The 19,369-nt window shown below is 36.3% G+C and overlaps 1 protein-coding gene across 3 annotated transcripts in view; it reads left to right on the plus strand.

Moving 5' to 3' along the window:
* Nucleotides 1-19,369, plus strand: part of LOC124588754 (trypsin-1-like) — a 72,031-nt gene that overhangs the window by 41,991 nt on the left and 10,671 nt on the right. Inside the window, exons 5-6 of one of the 3 annotated variants that reach the window (XM_047131493.1) lie at nt 16,540-16,678; nt 16,868-16,981. In XM_047131493.1, the coding sequence (XP_046987449.1) occupies nt 16,540-16,678; nt 16,868-16,981 (253 nt within the window). The remainder of the gene's footprint in view (nt 1-16,539; nt 16,679-16,867; nt 16,982-19,369) is intronic. The other 2 variants (XM_047131494.1, XM_047131495.1) reach the window with 2 other exon arrangements.

The raw sequence follows: 19,369 nt of genomic DNA on the forward strand, positions 1-19,369 counted from the left end.
AGAATAATGCAGAAGCTTGAAATTAACAGTATGGATAGTCTGCAGAAATCAACTGAGGCCTCTAACTGGAGAGGTATCAAGAATGGCATCCCACAGGGTCCAGTCTTGGGTGCCTTATTGTTCGTAAAATGTATTAATGACTTGCCAGTCTGTATTCATGAAGATGTAAAGCTAGTTCTTTTTGCTGATGGTACAAGTATAGTAATCACACCCAACAATAAGAATTAGTTCAGGAAATTGTAAATAATGCCTTTCAAAAAATTATTAGGTGGTTCTCTGCAAATAGACTCTCACTAAATTTTTAGAAAACACAATATATACAGTTCTCTACAGTAAATGGCAATACACCATTGATAAATATAGACTTTGAACAGAAGTCTTTTGCTAGGGCAGAATATTCAAAATTTATGAGTGTGCGCATTGATGAGAAATTGAATTGGAAGAAACACATTGATGATCTGCTAAAATGGTTAGGATCAGCTACTTGTGCTATTAGGATTATTGCAAATACTGGTGATAAACATATCAGTAAATTAGCCTCTATGCCTATTTTCGTTCACTGCTTTCATATGGCATCCTTTTTTGGGGTAATTCATCATTAAGAGAAAGAACATTCATTGCACAAAGAATGTAATCAGAATGGAACCCACCCAAGATCACCTTGCAGGCATTTGTGTAAGGAACTCAGGATATTCATAGTACTTTTGTATTACATACATTCACTTATGAAATTTGTTATTAATAACTTATCCCCATTCAGCAAAGTGTGTAGCCACAAAACTAGAAAAAAAGGGTGATCATAACTATTCTGGGTTAAATCTGACTTTGTCACAGAAAGGAGTAAACTATGTTGTGACCAAAATCTTTGGTCATTTGCCGCATAGCATCAAAAGTCTGGCAGACAGTCAACCAGCATTTAAAAACAAATTAATTGCTGTCCTATTCACGATCTATGGAACAAGTATTAATGTAATGTTAATGCCATATTTTTAGTATGTGTGGAATTTTATTGTCGTAACAGAAAGCAGAGATTCATATTAATGAACCGAATCACAGAAATAAAACTGAAGGTATATGAAGTGTAGAGCCCAACAGTATTTTCATTGGGTTTTCTCTTGCTTCTAACATACATAACTGACCTTCCAGTTACTTGAAAGGACTCTTCAAAAACTGTAATGTTTGCTTATGACATAAGCATACTAATCAAAGGCCCATATATTATGCAATTTCAAACAAACAGAAAATAATAGTCTCAAACAAAATGAAACATTAAGTATAACATATCTTGCATTTAATATATCTAAAAACAAAGATGATGGGACTTACCAAATGAAAGTGCTGGCAGGTCGACAGACACACAAACGAACACAAACATACACACAAAATTCAAGCTTTCGCAACAAACTGTTGCCTCATCAGGAAAGGGGGAAGGAGAGGGAAAGACGAAAGGATGTGGGTTTTAAGGGAGAGGGTAAGGAGTCATTCCAATCCCGGGAGCGGAAAGACTTACCTTAAGACTTACCCTACGGTACGTGTGTGTGTGCGAGTGTATACCCGTCCTTTTTCCCCCTAAGTGCGTGTGTGCGAGTGTATACCTGTCCTTTTTTCCCCCTAAGGTAAGTCTTTCCGCTCCCGGGATTGGAATGACTCCTTACCCTCTCCCTTAAAACCCACTTCCTTTCATCTTCCCCTCTCCTTCCCTCTTTCCTGATGAGGCAACAGTTTGTTGCGAAAGCTTGAATTTTGTGTGTATGTTTGTGTTTGTTTGTGTGTCTATCGACCTGCCAGCGCTTTTGTTCGGTAAGTCACCTCATCTTTGTTTTTATATATAAAGAAAGAGATATATAGACAGCATCCAGCAGAAGATAAGAATCATCAGTAGGGCCAGAGGATGGCAATATGTCAATTTGCAAAAATATTGCACTACCTAGATGATGTCATCCAGTGTAATACTCTAGTAAGTCCAAAATCATCAGACATCAGGAAAAAATAATATCACAAATATAATGAAAACTAACACAATAACTAGACAATTGTAATTCTATCATTGTTACAAGTTCTACTTTCCACTTTTTTCTTAAGTCAACATCTATAGTTTGCAAATCATTGTAAACTTTGTGACATAGGCTACTTTTTATTGTTAAATGTCATAAATTTTCTTCCTGATCCATTTCCAGATGTAGTTTGTAAAGTATGAGTGATTACATGCCTCTGTCTGACTTCTTGTCAGTCTGATTTTATCTTCATATGGTTCCTACAGAAGTGGCATAAAGAGACCTGAAAGATTTCTAAAAAATATTTTAAAGTAGATTTGTGTCAAGATATTTCACATTTTTATCAGTCTGTTATCCAGTTAAGGCATTTTTGCGTTTTAGCAACACTCTTTCAGAAGTTTTAAGAACGAGAAACTGTGACACTTGCTGCCTTTCTTTGTATACCATACACTCAATGTCTTCTATTAATCAAAACTAATATGGATGGTACACACTCAAGCAGTACTCCAACATAACTTGTTGAGTTGAGTTATGGGAAATCTCTTTGATAGGTGGAATGTGGTTTGCAGTATCGTACTAACGAATGAAAGGCAACTATATTCTTTATGTATGATTAAACCTACATACTTGTTCAACTCCACATCATCCCACATTATTATTCTCAATATGGAAGACTATGATGGGATAACAGATTAGGATTTTGAATATGATGTCCCTCATCTCAAAGCAAGAAAATGCCCCCCTCACCCCTCTCCTTATATTTTGGTACTACCACTTTCTTCATTCATCATTTTATTACTGATGCTAAGAGCCACCTGTCTCCACCTCTTCTGCATTTTATTAACAGTTCACACCCTCACTGCTCCTTGAATCTTACTCAGCTGCTATACTTGCTCCTTGTATCATTCCTGTCAACCAGTGCAACCATTCATAAACAGTCATTGTCCCCACAGTTGTGGCTGAGTGCATTATGGTGTCTATGTGTGCTTACTTAAACTAAAAAAGATATGTATCTGGAAAGCTAGTAATGTGTGTCACTGCATAACACATCAGTCAGCTAAAGGTGGATAGCTGCCTTTCCATATTTTTGTTTACTTTTTCCATTTTGTTAATGTAGAATTATGGAAGTTATCTTTTTATGGAATATATAGGAATATATAGTTCAGCACATGCCTGTTTTAGTTAATAATTAATAAACATGACACAGAAAGTTGCACTATACCCCCTCCTTGTTCTTTTTCTGCTATTCATCATGAGGAGAAATTATGAGAAAAAAGTAACCTCTATTTTCATGTATCATGGGAAGCATTGGGGGGAACAGAAGAGTCACTATATTGTCTCATGCCATAAGTCAGTGTACTTAGAACAGTGATGGCAACAAAGCAACTTTGCTTTTTGTTCACCTACGGTAGTCATTCAAAATGAGCGTTTCAATTCAAAATCCTGCCAAATATGAAATCCATCCTCTAATACATTTTTTTAATGTCAAAAAGTCTCAAAGCCATTGACATCCATTGGAAAATTTGTGCTACATATTGATCAAATATGATACGTGAAAGTACTGTGCATTAATGGTATCACTCGTTTAAGAGTGGAAAGATGATGAAAGAAGTAGTTATCCATCTTTAATCTATTACACTGTGCTTGGTAAAAACAAGTTCAAATGGGACTTCATGAACATTCAACCTACTGCCCAGGTTTTACTCTAAGTGAGCTCCATTTCTGCATATAAATTTTGACTCTAACAGGATGGTCTCAGTCTCAGGCAGCATAATTATGCAGAGGGAATTTGTAAACTCATTAAGAAATATGATGAATGCTTAAATCTAAATGGTGATTATGTAGAAAAATGCTAGTAATAAACAGTTGTAGTTTTAAGATTTTTCAGGTAAATTTGCTTTTGACGGCAGCAGGATTTTTTTATAGCTGAACAGAAGTTATTTTCTAGACAACTTCATACAATATGTGTGCTATAGCGCTCATTCATAGGGTCAAGTACTGTTCTCATTCTTTTTTAATGGTCTACCATTTTATTTTTAAAAGTAATAAAATTGTTTCTGAGAAGGAAATCTTTTACTCCAAGCAGCATGTATCCTACAATACAAGTATTATTGCTGAGCTGAGTATAGAAATAGCACTCCATCTTCAGGCCAAAAGTGGCCCATCAGGACCATCCGACCGCCATGTCATCCTCAGATGAGGATGCGGATAAGAGGGGGATGTGGTCAGCACACCGGTCTCCCGGTTGTTATGATGGTTTTCTTTGACCGGAGCCGCTACTATTCGGCCGAGTAGCTTCTCAATTGGCGTCACAAGGCTCAGTGCACCCCGAAAAATGGCAACAGTGCATGGTGGCCTGGATGGTCACCCATCCAAGTGCTGGCCACACCTGACAGTGCTTAACTTCGGTGATCTGACGGGAACCAGTGTATCCACTGCGGGGCAAGGCCGTTACTGAGTAAAGAAATACCAACAGAAAAAAGAGAAAATGATGTATTTGTGAGCACTATTGACATATTTTGCACAAATAGGTTATTTTTAAACTTAGAAAAATCATTTTCTGCTCTATTGATAAAAATATCCTGCGTCAACCATGACAGAAAATTTTAAGTTCTTAGTTATACATACCGATGAAAACTGAAATAGGGAAAACCATACATTAGACACCCTATTAAGTTTATGTTCATTTACTTGTGACATGAAAATAATTATCAAGGTTTCAACCCATTTTCATTCATTGACGATACATGGACTAATGTTCTGCAGCAACTCCACTCTTTCATGTCTGCCTCCATAGCTGAGTGGCTAGTGCAGCTGACAACCATGTAAGGAACCCAGGTTCGATTTATGGTATACCAGAGATTTTTCCTTGGTGTGAGGATTGGAACAGCGTCCACCAAGTCTCGTTATGCCATTTGAGGATCTACTTGAAGAAGCAATAGCAACATCAGCTCTGGTGACCCGATAATTGCTGTGAGAGCAGTCTGATGACCTCATGCCCCTCCAACCTGTACCTCAGTGACAGCATTGGCTGAGGATGACACAGTGGTCAGTTGGGGTCAGTTGGCCCATCAGTGGCCAGAATGGTGGTGCTTTCCTTTTTCCTTTTCCTTCCTCATTTACATAAAAACTATTCATTGTGCAAAAGAAAATATTTATAATCTTGTGTAGGGATCACTCACTTAAATTTTGCAAGCATTTGTTCAAGCAGTTCAAAATTTACCCATTATTTCATTGATGAAATTTTTTATTAACCATCGGTTGGAGTTTGAGAGAACTATGAAACATTTGCAAATATAACACTGGAAGCAGATATGATTTGCATTCTCCAATAGTAAATATAGCTTTGTAACTGAAAGATGTGAAACATATAGCCATAAAATGCTTTGACAATCTATTCATGGAACTAAAATGTCTTGTAAACAGCATATCAAAAAGTCTTGAATAGAACAAGTAGTCAACTACAAATGTGTAAATGTCCAGCATTTAGCTGTATAAACACAGTGTGACCCAAATCTCTAGGATCAAAATTATACAGACGATAGATGACTCTACACTAAGTATTTTGATATAAGAAACTAATCTTAAAAAACGTATATTTCAAATGGTCTTGAATTAGCAATATGTGCAAAGCACATGTTTGTATACTATTGTACTTATGTTTCTACATTGTTATTGAAAAACTAATACATAATTGTCTGAAACTAGTCTAGTGTGAATTTTATCCCTGTGGGATCATACGAGATCACTGGTGTATGAAAACTGAGCAGAAACTAAACAGGACCTGGTTGGTAGGATCCTAGCTGCTTGTCTTGTTGTACAACAGACAATAGAATTGTTTGAGAGAGGGTAGCAATGTTTTATGCACAGTCATAATGCATGCATTGAAATTGGCTATCACTCATCAAGAATGGATCTGTACATCTGCGAATTCTATGTACATCTTAACAACTCCATTGTATACAGTCACTGTGAAGAAACTTCTAAAGAAACACAGATTATTGCATAATAATTGTAAAACAAAGTGCAGGGCTATAGATACAGAGATGCTGAATGAAATGCATTTGGCCATCAAGAGAGCGATGCATGATACATTCAATGACTACCATAGCAGAATACTGTCAAATGAAATTTCACAAAATCCAAAGAAATTATGGTCATATGTAAAGGCTCTTAGTGGCACCAAAGTTAGTGTCCACTCCCTAGCAAATGAGACAGGAACTGAAACTGAGAGTAGCAGAGTGAAAGCTTAAATGCTTAACTCTATTTTCAAATGTTCCTTTACAAAGAAAAACCTAAGAGAATGGCCCCAGTTTAATCCTCGCACCACTGAAAAGATGACTTAAATAATTATTAATGTCAGCAGTGTTGAGAACACCAGAAACTGTTAAAATTGAACAAAGCTCCAGGACCTGATGAAATCACTGTCAGATTCTAGACTGAATTGGTGAGTGAGTTATCCCCTCTTCTAACTATAATCTGTCATCAAACCCTTGAACAAAAAATCATGCACAGTTCTTGGAAAAAAGGACAGGTTGCACCTAGCTACAAGAAGGATAGTAGAAGTGTTCCACCAAACTACCATCCAGTTTCCTTGACATCAATTAGTTTTAGAATCTTAGAATATATTCTGAGCTTAAACATAATGAGGTATCTTGAATAGAAAGATATCCTCAGTGCTGAGCAGCATGGATTCTGAAAACACTGTTCATGTTAAACCCAACTCACACTTTTCTCACATGACGTACAGAAAGCTTTGGATCAAGGTATTCAGGTAAATGCAGTATTTCTTGATTTCCAACAAGCATTTGACTCAGTACCACATCAACACTTATGGGTAAAAGTACGATCACCAGGGGTATCGAGTGAAATTTGTGACTCGATTGCGGACTTTTTGGCAGACAGGACATAGCATGTGATCTCGCATGGAGAGTCGTTGTCAAATGTAGAAGTAACTTCAGGTGTGTCCCAGGGAAATGTGTTGGAACCTTTGCTTTTCATGTTGCATATTAATGACCTTGTAGACAATATTAATAGTAACCTCAGACTTTTTGCATATGGTGCAGTTATCTGTAATGAAGAACTATCTGAAAGAAGGTGCATAAATATTCAGTCAGATGTTGATAGGATTTCAGACTTGTGCAAAGATTGTCAACTTGCTCTAAATGCTCAAAAATGTAAAATTGTGCACATCACAAAACGAAAATGCATAGTATCCCATGACTACAATATCAATGAGTCATTGTTGGAATCAGCCAACTCATATAAGTACCTGGTGTAACACTATGCAGGAATAAAAAATGGAATGATCACATAGCTTCAGTCATGGGTGAAGCAGGTGGTAGACTTCGGTTTATTGGTAGAATACTGGACAAGTGCAATCAGTCTACAAAGGAGGTTGCTTACAGATCACTCATGCGAGCAGTTCTAGAAATTGCTCAAGTGTGTGGGACCTGTACCAAATATGACTAACAGGGGATATTTAACATGTAAAGAGAAGGGCAGCATGAATGGTCACAGGTTTGTTTGATCCATGGGAGAGCTTCACAGAGATATTGAAGGAACTGAACAGGAAGACTCTTGAAGAGAAATTGTCCTGAGAAAGTCTTTTAACAAAGTTTCAAAAACCAGCTTTAAATGACTAGGAATATACTACAATCACCTACGTATCACTCACATAGGGATCATGAGGATAAGATCAGCATAATTACAGCATGCACAGAGGCATTCAAAAAGTCATTCTTCCCATGTTCGATATGTGAATGGAATGCGAAGAAATCCTAATAACTGGTCCAATTGAATGTACCCTCTGCCATGCACCTCATGGTGGGATGCAGAGTCTAGCTGTAGATATAGATGTCTTGTTAAGTACTTGGCTTTAGTACTTTCAGCTGCACTTAAGTATCACTAGTACTAATATGTATCTCAGCCACATTTGCATAGGTACAACAACTGAATGAGCAGCATTCCTTGATATTTGTGTGGAGATACATATGTAAATGGAATTCCACATTTGAACTTACATTTTGCTGTTGTGTTTGAGTTTCATCAATAAGTGTCTGAACATTTTGTTTTCATGCCACTAATACATTAACCGAAAGGTCCATAGGTTATCATCTGCTGCTCTGGGGTTTTACAGATAGGCTTGAGTAGTTTATGGGCAGCTTGTATTGTTTTACTCCAATAACACTATTTTATTCTATTATATGTAACTTTTTTTTTCGATGCTCACTCACCTGTTTACATTAGTCAAATGATTTGGTCTCTTCTTAAAGAGAATATAACTATTTCTTTGTCCATTTTATGGAATATTTAAACCATGCTTTAGTTGCCATTTATAGCTGTGTGATCATTGCTATTACAGTGATATCAGGATCACTAATTCTAATTTACATGTGAGCATCCTCAAAGAGATCAAGTCTGTCTCTTGTAAATGAATACAATATAGTTCCATCTGGGGATGTTTCCAAACTATCAATGACAAGTAATTTTCAGTAAAGCTTTTAAAACTATTTTGTATGAAATTGTGTCTAACACTCTAATAATGATTGTTTCATTTTCCAGGTTATTGTACAGTGATAAGATTACAGCATGACATGTGCTCGAACTAATATTTCTCAATAGAGTTGATGTGCAGAATCAACTCTACCTCAGTGGATTTAATTTTTTGATCTACTTAAAAAATTGCAGCCCCTTCACAAAACTGCTTATCTAAACCCATACACTTGAGTTTGTTATGCAGATGGCCCAAATGTAATTTCTTGATTAACCAGCTTACAGTGTTATGAGAGTCCAAGAGCTTTTTAGAAGCAGCTCAAACACTGATACTTTTATTTACAATTGCTCCTATGTTTCATCACAAGCATCTTAATATTATCATCCGTTAGAACATTTATTAGGATGAATATTATAAACGCACAAATTCTTGGCAGTATACTGTCAATGTCCCAGAAATATGACAGAAGATTACTTAACAAGTTTGGAAAATGAAGGTCTGAAAATGCTGTAATACTAATATCTTACAAATTAGTGTAAGAGACTTTCTCCCCCTTTTTGTTGTGATGTTGTCATTATTCCATTCTGTATTTTCCATTGATAGACTTTCTCCTCCAGTACATATCTGACACCTACTGCCACATTTTTTATAATCACTAATTACAAACAATTTGATAGTTGGGATCAGGTATGTAATGGAGGAAAAGATCTCATAAGTTCATTTGTAAGACACTGACATTATATTACTTGCCCATTTAAATTTTATAATTATCATTAATTCTACAGAACGATAGCAGGTGAATATGGACTGGGGGAAAGGACTGAAAGAGGAAGCTGCCCGGTACAATTTTGCACAGAGCATAATTTAGTCACCACTAAAATTTGGTTTAAGAATCATGAAAGAAGATTGTATACCTGTAAGAGACCTAGAGACAATGGGAGGTTTCAGACAGATTATATAATGGTAAGACAGAGATTTCAGAAACAGATTTTAAAATGTAAATCATTTACAGTGGCAGAAGTGGATTCTGACTACAACTTATTGGTTATGAGCTGTAGATTAAAACTGAATAAATTGCAAAAAGGTAGGAAATTGAGGATATGTGACCTGGATAAATTGAAAGAACAAGAGGCTGTTGGGAGTTTCAGAGGGAGCATTGGACAACAATTGAGTATAACAGGAGAAAGAAGTACAGTAGAAGATGAATGAGTACCTTTAAGAGATGAAATAGTGAAAGCAGCAGAGGATCAAATAGGTAAAAGACAAGGGCTAGAAGAAATCCTTGGATAATGCAGGAGATATTGAATATATTTGATAAAGGGAGAAAAATAAAAATTTAGCAAATGAAGCAGGCAAAAGGGAATACAAATGTCTAAAAAAAAATGAGACTGACAGGAAGTGCAAAATGGCTAAATAAGAGTGGCTAGAGGACAAATGTAAGGATTTAGAAGCATATTTCACTAAGGGAAAGATAGATACTGCCTACAGGAAAATTAAAGAGGCCTTTGGAGAAAAGAGAAGCATCTGTATGAATATCAAGAGCTCAGATGAAAAACCAGTCTGAAGTAAAGAATGCAAAGCTGAAAGGTGGAAGGAATATATTGAGAGTCTGTGGGAGGGAGATGCAAAGCTGAAAGGTGGAAGGAATATATTGAGAGTCTGTGGGAGGGAGATGAACTTAGAGGTGGTATTATAGAAACGGAAGAGTGCATAGATGAAGATGAGACAGGAGACACAATACTGTGAAAAGAATTTGACAGGGCACTAAACACCTAAGCTGAAACAAGGCCCTAAGAGTAGATGACATTCTGTCAGAACTGGTGATAGCCTTGGGAAAGCCAGCCATGACAAAACTGTTCCATCTGTTGTGCAAGATGTATGAGGCAAGGGAAGTACCTTCTGACTTCAAGAAGAATGTAATAATTCCAATTCCAAAGAAAGCAGTTGCCAACAGGTGTGAAAATTACCAAACTACCAGTTTAAAGATGGTGCTTACAGGTGCTCAATGGTGAGGTTATCAGTGACCCAGTTTAATGAGTCATGGCTGCAAAATAGTAACACAAATTCTTTATAGAAGAATGGAAAAACTTGTAGAAACTGACCTGAGGGAAGACCAGCTTGGATTTCAGAGAAATGTAAAAATATGCAAAGCAATACTAATCCTATGACTTATCTTAGAAGACAGGTTAAAGAAAGGCAAATGTATATTTATAGCATTTGTAGACTTAGAGAAAGCTTTTGACAATGTTGACTGGAATGCTCTCTTTTACATTCTAAAGGTAGCAGTGTAAAATACAGGGAGCAAGAGCCTATTTGTAACTTGTACAGAAGCCACATGACAGTTATAACTGTCAAGGTGCATCAAAGGAAAACAGTGGTTGATAAAGGAGTGAAACAGGGTTGTAGCCGATCACTGATTTTATTCAGTCTGTACAGGGACCAAGCAGTAAAGGAAAGCAAAGAAAAATTTGGAGTAGGAATTAAAGTTCAGGGAGAAGAAATAAAGACTTTGGGGTTTGCCTATGACACTGTAATTCTGTCACAGACAGCAAAGAGCTTGGAAGAGCAGTTGAATGGAATGGATGGTGTATTGAAAGGAGGATGTAAGATGAACAACAACAAAAGCAAAACAAGGATAATGGAAAGTAGTCAAATTAAATCAGGTGAAGCTGAGGGAATTAGATTAGGAAATGAGACACCTAAAGTAGTAGATGAGTTTTGCTATTTGGGCATCAAAATAACTGATGATGGCCTAAATAGGGAGGATACAAAGTGTAGAATCATAATGGCAAGAAAAGCATTTCTGAAGCAGAGAAATTTATAAACATTAAATACAGACCTCGGTGATAGGATGCCCTTTCTGAAAGTATTTACATGAAATGCAGCCAGGTATGGAAGTGAAACATGGATGACAAACAGTTTAGACAAGAATAAAATAGAAGCTTTTGAAATGTGGTGCTACAGAAGAATACTGAAGATTAGATGAGTAGATAATGAGGAGGTACTGAACAGAATTGGGGAGAAAAGAAATTTGTGGCACAACCTGACTAGAAGAAAGGATCAGCTGGTATGACTCATTCTGAGCATCTTGGGATCACTAATTTAGTATTGGAGGGAAGATTGGGAGTAAAAATTATAGAAGGAGACTAAGAGATGAATACAGTAAGCAGACTCAAAAGCATGTAGGTTGCAGTAGTTATTTGGAGATGAAGAGACTTGCACAGGACAGAGTAACATGGAGAGCTGCATCAAACAAGTCTGCGGAATGAAGACTACAACAACAACAATATCAATTGGACTTGGCAAAATATGTTATGTGGACAGAATGTACATGCAACACAGCATGATGTGGTCTCACTCACGTTCTCTCAGCATGACTGAACATGTCAAAATGATATAGTGTTAACTTTGTTAACATACATTATATAAATACCACCAAAAATTACTAAGTTCACATATGCTTATCAGCATTTCACAATAAAAACTTATTTTACTCTTTGTGATATGATATCTCATTGGTGCATATTATGATACTTCTTAATGATTTATGTTTATAGACACCAGAGTGTTTTAATGGTAAAAAATCTCTTGCATTTCCAGTCATGTGTCAGACCTTTAATGAGTGCCACACATATCATTTTCTTGCAAATTGTTTAGACATTGTGGACATTCTTTTATTTGCATGCTGAGAAATAACTATTCTTTTCATTTCAACATATAAGTATGACAATAATCACAATGTATCAACACTCTGCTAGAAAATGATAGAAATGACACTCATCAAAACATCATGGTATTTGAATGCTCCCACTTGGTTTGAAACCTGTAGTATATGGTGGAAAAGACTATGTAAGTACTGAACTATAATTCAAACAGATACATACGCTTTTATTTCAAGTTGTATCAATTTTGTATCTTCATTTAGTGCTGTCATATCATAAATGTACAATATTTCCTTCAGTATCTATATGGTTTACATACAGTCCAAACAGAATTGGTTCTAGTAAATACTAATTTCTCACCTGAATAACTTTGTTTAAATTAGATATCAGGACAGTGCTATTTACAAACCAAAAATTCTGTGCAGTGCATTGCCAGATACCATAAAAAAAATACCAAACAGTAATACATTCAAAAAAGAACTAAAAAATCTACTAATAAACGACAGCTTCTACAGCATTAATAAACACCTGGAATTTTGCTCAGATCTGTAGATCTACTTCATAAGTCTCTAAACAAAAATTCATAATTATTAACCATACCTAGATAAAACCAAACTTCTTTCACCCATGTATGTATGTAATTATGCACCTAGCTTTTGTGCTGTATGTTACTATGCCCAGTTAATTAAAGTACTAGTAATTAATAGTTTAAGTAAATTCAACCAAGGGGTTTCACAAGCTTTTCCTCTATCTGTATGTACATAAGCAGAATAATGTTTTTGTTATAAACATGTGTTGATACCAATGATAAGATTTTGTATGTGATGTAAATATGTAATATTTTATACTGTTCTGTACTTTGATAAGTCCAATATCATAAATGTGATAATACAGGCACTAAATAAATAAATAAAAATATTAGATTAGATTCAGTTTTTGTTGCATAGACCCAAAAAAGAGATGATTCTTGTGGGTGTGAAACATGTCAGAAAGTATAACATAAAGAACATACAACATTAGAACATTAGAACTTCCCTGATCATTCGTCAGGAGATTGTCAAAATATGTGAGTACATTACAACAAACTGAAACTGATAATATTTACAGAATTAATATACTGTCAGAATGAAACACAGTTATGCACTTTTAATAAATTTATCATACACAAAATTCCAAATCTTGATTGTTGTGAGCAAGTGCTTCAAAACTGAAATCTAACAGACATTTTTATTTAAGCTAGTTTAATAGTCCCAGTTAAGATATTCATCTAGAGAGTAAAAGGAGTGCTTTATCTGAAATCAAGTTTTTAATGGTTGCTGGCAGTTTATTGAAAATGTGTGTTCCTGAATGTTGGACCCCTTTTTTGACCAGGGTAGGGGATTTTAGGTCTTGATGTAGATTGTTCTTATTCCTAGTTCTTGTATTGATACTAGTTGGAAACAGAGACATATTATTTGCAACAAATTTTGTTAAGGAATAAATGTACTGAGAAGCAGTTGTTAGAATAGCTCTTCCTTGAACTATCTACAAGACGTTCTCGAATTTATGCCAAAAATGAGTCTTATTACATGCTTTGTAACAATGTTATGAAAACAATAGTTGCTACTCACCATATAGCAGAGATGCTGAGTCACAGGTAGGCACAAAAAAGGACTGTCAGAAAGTGAGCTTTTGGCCTACAAGGCTTTCATTGAAAATACCAACATACACAAACACACACAAACACACAAATGCTCCTCACACACAGAGACTGTAGTCATGTGTATGTGAGTTATTTTTGCGTAAGCGTGCAAGTGTGTGTGTGTGTTTTGTAGTTGTAAATGTGGCAATGCAACAGATGAGAGGTCATCAATGTACACAAGGAAATGCAATGGATGCAAAATGAAACCTTGAGGACCACCACATATAATTTATTACCAATGATATGAAGACTGATCACTTGATCCACATGTATTTTGCAGTGACACTCTTTGTTTTGTGTTAGTTATGTAAGACTTGAACCATTTTGCATCACTGACAGTGACAACATAATATTCTAATTTACTTACAAGAATGCTGTGATTCACACGGTCAAAGGCTTCTGACAGGCCACAGAAAATGCCAGTTCCCTATTTGTTATCTAATGAATTACATATATTCTCACTGTACATGTAAATAGCCTTAAGGAACCCAAACTTGGACAACATATTATTTACAGTTGGATGCTTAAGAAGACACTTGAACATGACCTTTTCAAATATTTTTGAAAAAGTGAAATTGGTTGACAATTTGATGGTATTTCTTTATCCCTCTTCTTGTAAAGAAGCTTAACTTCCACATATTTTAGTCAATCTGGAAATGTTCCACTGATAAGACACTGATTACAGAAAAAACTGAAAGACGAACTCAACTCACATGAATACTCTTTGATTAACTTCATTGATATGTTATCATGACCAGTAGAATACTTTGATTTTAAGGTTTTTTTTTTTGGCAGATTCCACCAGTACTTCTTTGTGAGAGGTGAGGGACATTTCCATTTTACAGAAGTTATTTGTAGAGATTGGTCTCAGACATTCCATTGCAATTGTTTACTGAACCTGGTTACCCCAAGCACTCAATAACAGAAACAAAGTGCTTGTTTAAGAAGTTTGCAACACTACATGCAGTTGTTACCAATGTCTCATTTATTTTTAGAGCCATCTGTTCCTTTTCTTTTCTGTCCCCACCTGTGTCTGTCTTCACTACATCCCATGTACACTGGTGTCCGAAATTAAAGCAACAAACTACTATTTCCCTGTCTTGTGTCTGATTCATTGTATAATCATACAGACTGTCAACAGACATCTATAAAATTGTGTTCTGCATAGAAGTTGGCATTCCAGTCAATGGACACCCACATCAGTGATGACATCAGGGCACCTATCAAACGGGGTAGTGTGTGCCAGCTACTCCCACATTCACAATTGCTGTGAACAGTGTCACAGACACGGTGGTATGGCACAAAGAAGATTTCTATCAGGCTCTCTGCAGTGGAGTGCCATAAGAAGAATGGAAGCAAGAAAGCTGCAAACTGATGTGGCCTAATGGCTTAATGTGAATCATTCTGTTCTTTCTCGGATGTGGTGACAATTTATAGAGATCAAAACAATATCCCAAAGACCAGGGCAGGGCCAACCATGCATGATATCACAAAAAGAGGAGAGTTATTTGGCTGTAAGGGCATGACAGCACTGCCTTAGTACTGCATGGCAACTGGCATTTGATCTTGCATCATCCACTGGACATGTGGAGTACTAGGCGATCAGCTCATTGGGCCACACATTCTTCCACCACAACTTACCGGACAGAGATACCTTATTTTTTTGTGGTGTCATCTTCCAGGATTGCTTGAGGTTGTTCCCCTTCAGCAGTGTCAGAATATATGGTACATGCATGATGGAGCTCACATATTTTGCTGATAGTGTGAGATGGCATCTAACACACAGATACGGCCGAAGATGGATAGGTAAAGGCGGGCCTGTACCTTGGCCTCCAAGATCACCTGATCTAAATCCTTCGCATTTTTGTGTCTGGGGTCGCCTCAAAAGCAAGGTGTACAGCACACCCTTTAATACGGTTGAAGAACTGGAGCAGAGAGTTGTACATGCTTGTCAAGAATTCCAGAATGATTCAGGGGTTTTCGAAAGTCTAAATTTCAAATTAATGTGTACTAACTAGGACGATGTTTACAATGACATCAGTGGTAGCTTGGAATCACACAGTCATGATTATCTCGCAAGCAGCTCATTTTCGGACCCATGTTTACTGGGACATTTGTACTTCTATTATCATGTACTTTCAGCCATGTAAGTTTGTGCCGTCCTTTTTAATACAGCCTGTATATTATCTTCTGTTAGTAAGTAACTGTTGTTTCAGTAGACTTCTTTTCTTTTTGAAATTTTGCTGTGCTGGAGCTAGAATGTTTTGTTTGTTCATGTGTGTGATATGTTGCAAAAAGAAAGGTTCAAAGTTTTTGAGGAGCCAGAAATTAGTAAAACAGGTCTGTTATTCTTGGGATTCATTGAAGGTATTTTTACCTGAAATTTTCTGTGTTCAGTACTGGTGTTACTATTTTGGAAATTTGCTTCCATGTGACTTGTTTTGCAAATAAATATTTTTAAAGTGACTCTGCTTTTAAATACAAGTGGGCAGTAGTAATAATATGGTACTGAGCCTTATGATCTGAATAAAATCATTACTATGATAATCCTGTAACAGATTTGACAAGCATGATGCATAAGTATTGAATCTTACTCCTGTAGACTGTATTGAATTTAGGAAAGAAAATTTTGGAGACTTTGAGTATATGTTGATGAAATAAAATAATTCAGGATTGTTCAATTAACTTTGATTATTTATTTTGCAGTAGATCAGGACCTGATCTTATACTGAGAGCTGGAACTTCATTGAGGGGTGATGGTGGTTCCACACATCATCCACAGATGGTTATCACTCATCGAGATTACTCTCCTGTTACACAAGACAATGATATTGCTCTCATAAAGGTACCCACATATATATATATATCTCTGTGTGTGTGTGTGTGTGTGTGTGTGTGTGTGTGTGTGTTTGTGTGTGTGTGTGTGTGTGTGTGTGTGTGTGTAGAGAGAGAGAGAATGGTGTTTGGGTACTCAGTGCAAATGGAAAATAAAAACATGATAGCATTCATATGAACTTGCTGTTCATTTCCTCAGGTGGATCCCCCATTTAACCTGAGCACAACAGTCCAACCAGCACATCTTCCAGTCAGTGGAAGAGAACCACCCCAAGGATCCAGTGCAACTGTTACTGGCTGGGGAGTGACTAGAGTAAGCCAACAATTTTAATCCTTCCTTTGTAAGTCTGCTTCATCAACAACACCGATTTATGAAGCACAATTTAATCACCATTAAATCCAGTAGTAGTTTCTGACTATTCTGGGAACACACAAAAAAGGACTTCTCCTGGTCAATACAGTACTCTGAATGTTCATTGAATAGCACCACATGTCACTGCTGGACAACACTGTTAGTAAGTTCGACTGAGAAACACCAGGATATGAACCACACTCATGGTGTACCCATATGCCTTCAGTCTGTTTGCTGAAACCAAAACGGTCAGCTGAACCATGAGTGAAGACAGTCCTGTCTAAGGTGGACAGAAAACCATTGCAGTAGGTAAAACAGAATGCCAACCAGATTCCAGGAGGAACTGACATAGTGCAAGTTCATTATTAATAAATACGCCAAAGAGCTTGCTGTAAATATTGGCTGGTTGACATGTGTGACTATAGCAATTTGTAGCAGCTGTTCAATCTGCCATGGATGTTTTTGCCACTTGACCTGGCACCAGCAGGATTACTAGACCTTCCATGACTTATAATTCCAGAAATATGGCTGGTATGCTTATCTGCAGAGGTTCATTGTTACTGAAACTGATTCATTACACAAAGTACTATCAGTTCAAACAATCTTACCCCACATACTCTTGGGCTTTTGTTATTTATTACTTTGATACTTTAGTATCGGAAAATCATAGCTCATGAGCCGCATGCATCTTTGGTCCCTTGAGTGTGGCTCTTTCACAAAATACCAAGTGTGGGCATGCAAGTACATTTCCAGAAAATATAAAATGTCAGTGTGTATTATAAAGTCATATCTCTGCATCATGTTATACAATATATTACATCTGAACATGTGTTTCACAGGAAAGACTAGAATTGTAGCTAAAATCCACACACCTGTGATTGTCAATTTCACCTCTCTCCAGCCAAAGCGCTTTGCCTCTGTTCCAAGGCTCTGTCATCAGCGCCACTTTCCCCTCCATTCACTACCATTCTGTACGTTTAGGGGCTATGAAGTATCAACTGGGCTGTACACATGGGAGAGATGCATATCATTCTTAGGAATTATGCATAGTTTTTGATAGTGTGCAACTGCTGCAGGATCCCTACTTGTTCTTGCCAACAGATACATTTCTCTTTCCATTTCAGGAGATACTTTCATAATTCTAATGATCCATGGTTTTTACTTGGCTGTATAGTGTCCTTTCTGATTAGCTTATGTTGCAAGCTATTTTCAAATAATGATAGGAATTTATGATGGAATAGATTAAATTTTATGTTTGCATTTGGTTAATTATAAATTTTGTCCCAGGTCATATCTTGTAAACCGTTCTTTAAAAAAATTGTCCTGTAGTCATTAATTATTCTGATTGATTTCCACTGAAGAGTATCCATACTGTAAGGCACTATGTTATTTATCCTAACTTTCTGTGTATTATGATCAGAGAGAGCATTTTTTAATTGGTAAACAGTTACTTTCTTGTTTTAAGTTCCACCAAAGAAAACAATATCAGTGAGGGTCCTACTGTCTGTATCCATCCATGTTGGAAAGTTAATCATTAAGATCTAATTGTAGCATAAAAATAAGGTTTCCAGATCATTTTTCCTATCATAATCCTTTAGAAAATTTACATTAAAGTCACCACAGACTATTAACTGCTTGCTGTTGTATGACAGAGAGCAAAGTAAGGAATTCAAAATTTCCCAGTAGGGATTTATATACAGTTACAATTAAAAGTGAACTATTTTAGTATTAATTCACAAGCACGAACTTCCATGTGCTGATCACTACAAAATCTACTTGTCTCAATGTTTCCGAACTTGTGTTCTGTCTTAATATATGTAACAACTCATCTTTTGTGACAGTAGTTCTGTATTGCTATTTTCAGTGAAAGTGAAGAAGAATTGCAGGATCCATTGAATGGAATAAACAGTCTAATGAGTACAGAATGTAGATTGCAAATAAATCAAAGAAAGACAAAAGTAATGACAAGCAGCAGAAATGAGAATAATGAGAAACTTAACATCAAAATTGGTGATAACAAAGTAGATAAAGTTAGGAAATTCTGCTATCTAGGCAGCAAAATATGATGGACAGTGCAAAATATGACTGACAGAGAGCAATTAGGATATAAAAATCAGACTGGCATAGGCAAAAAGGGCATTCTTGGCCAGGAGAAGTGTATTAGTACCAAACATATACCTTAACTTAGGTCTCTAGAAGAGTGTAGCATTCCAAAGGATTGGAAAAGGGTACAGGTCAGCCCTGTTTTCAAGAAGGGATGTCGAACAGATGTGCAGAACTATAGACCTATACCTCTAATGTTGATCAGTTGTAGAATTTTGGAACACGTATTATGTTTGAGTATAATGA

This window comes from Schistocerca americana, chromosome 2 (assembly GCF_021461395.2).
Source record: "Schistocerca americana isolate TAMUIC-IGC-003095 chromosome 2, iqSchAmer2.1, whole genome shotgun sequence".
Taxonomy (NCBI): Eukaryota; Metazoa; Arthropoda; class Insecta; order Orthoptera; family Acrididae; genus Schistocerca; species Schistocerca americana.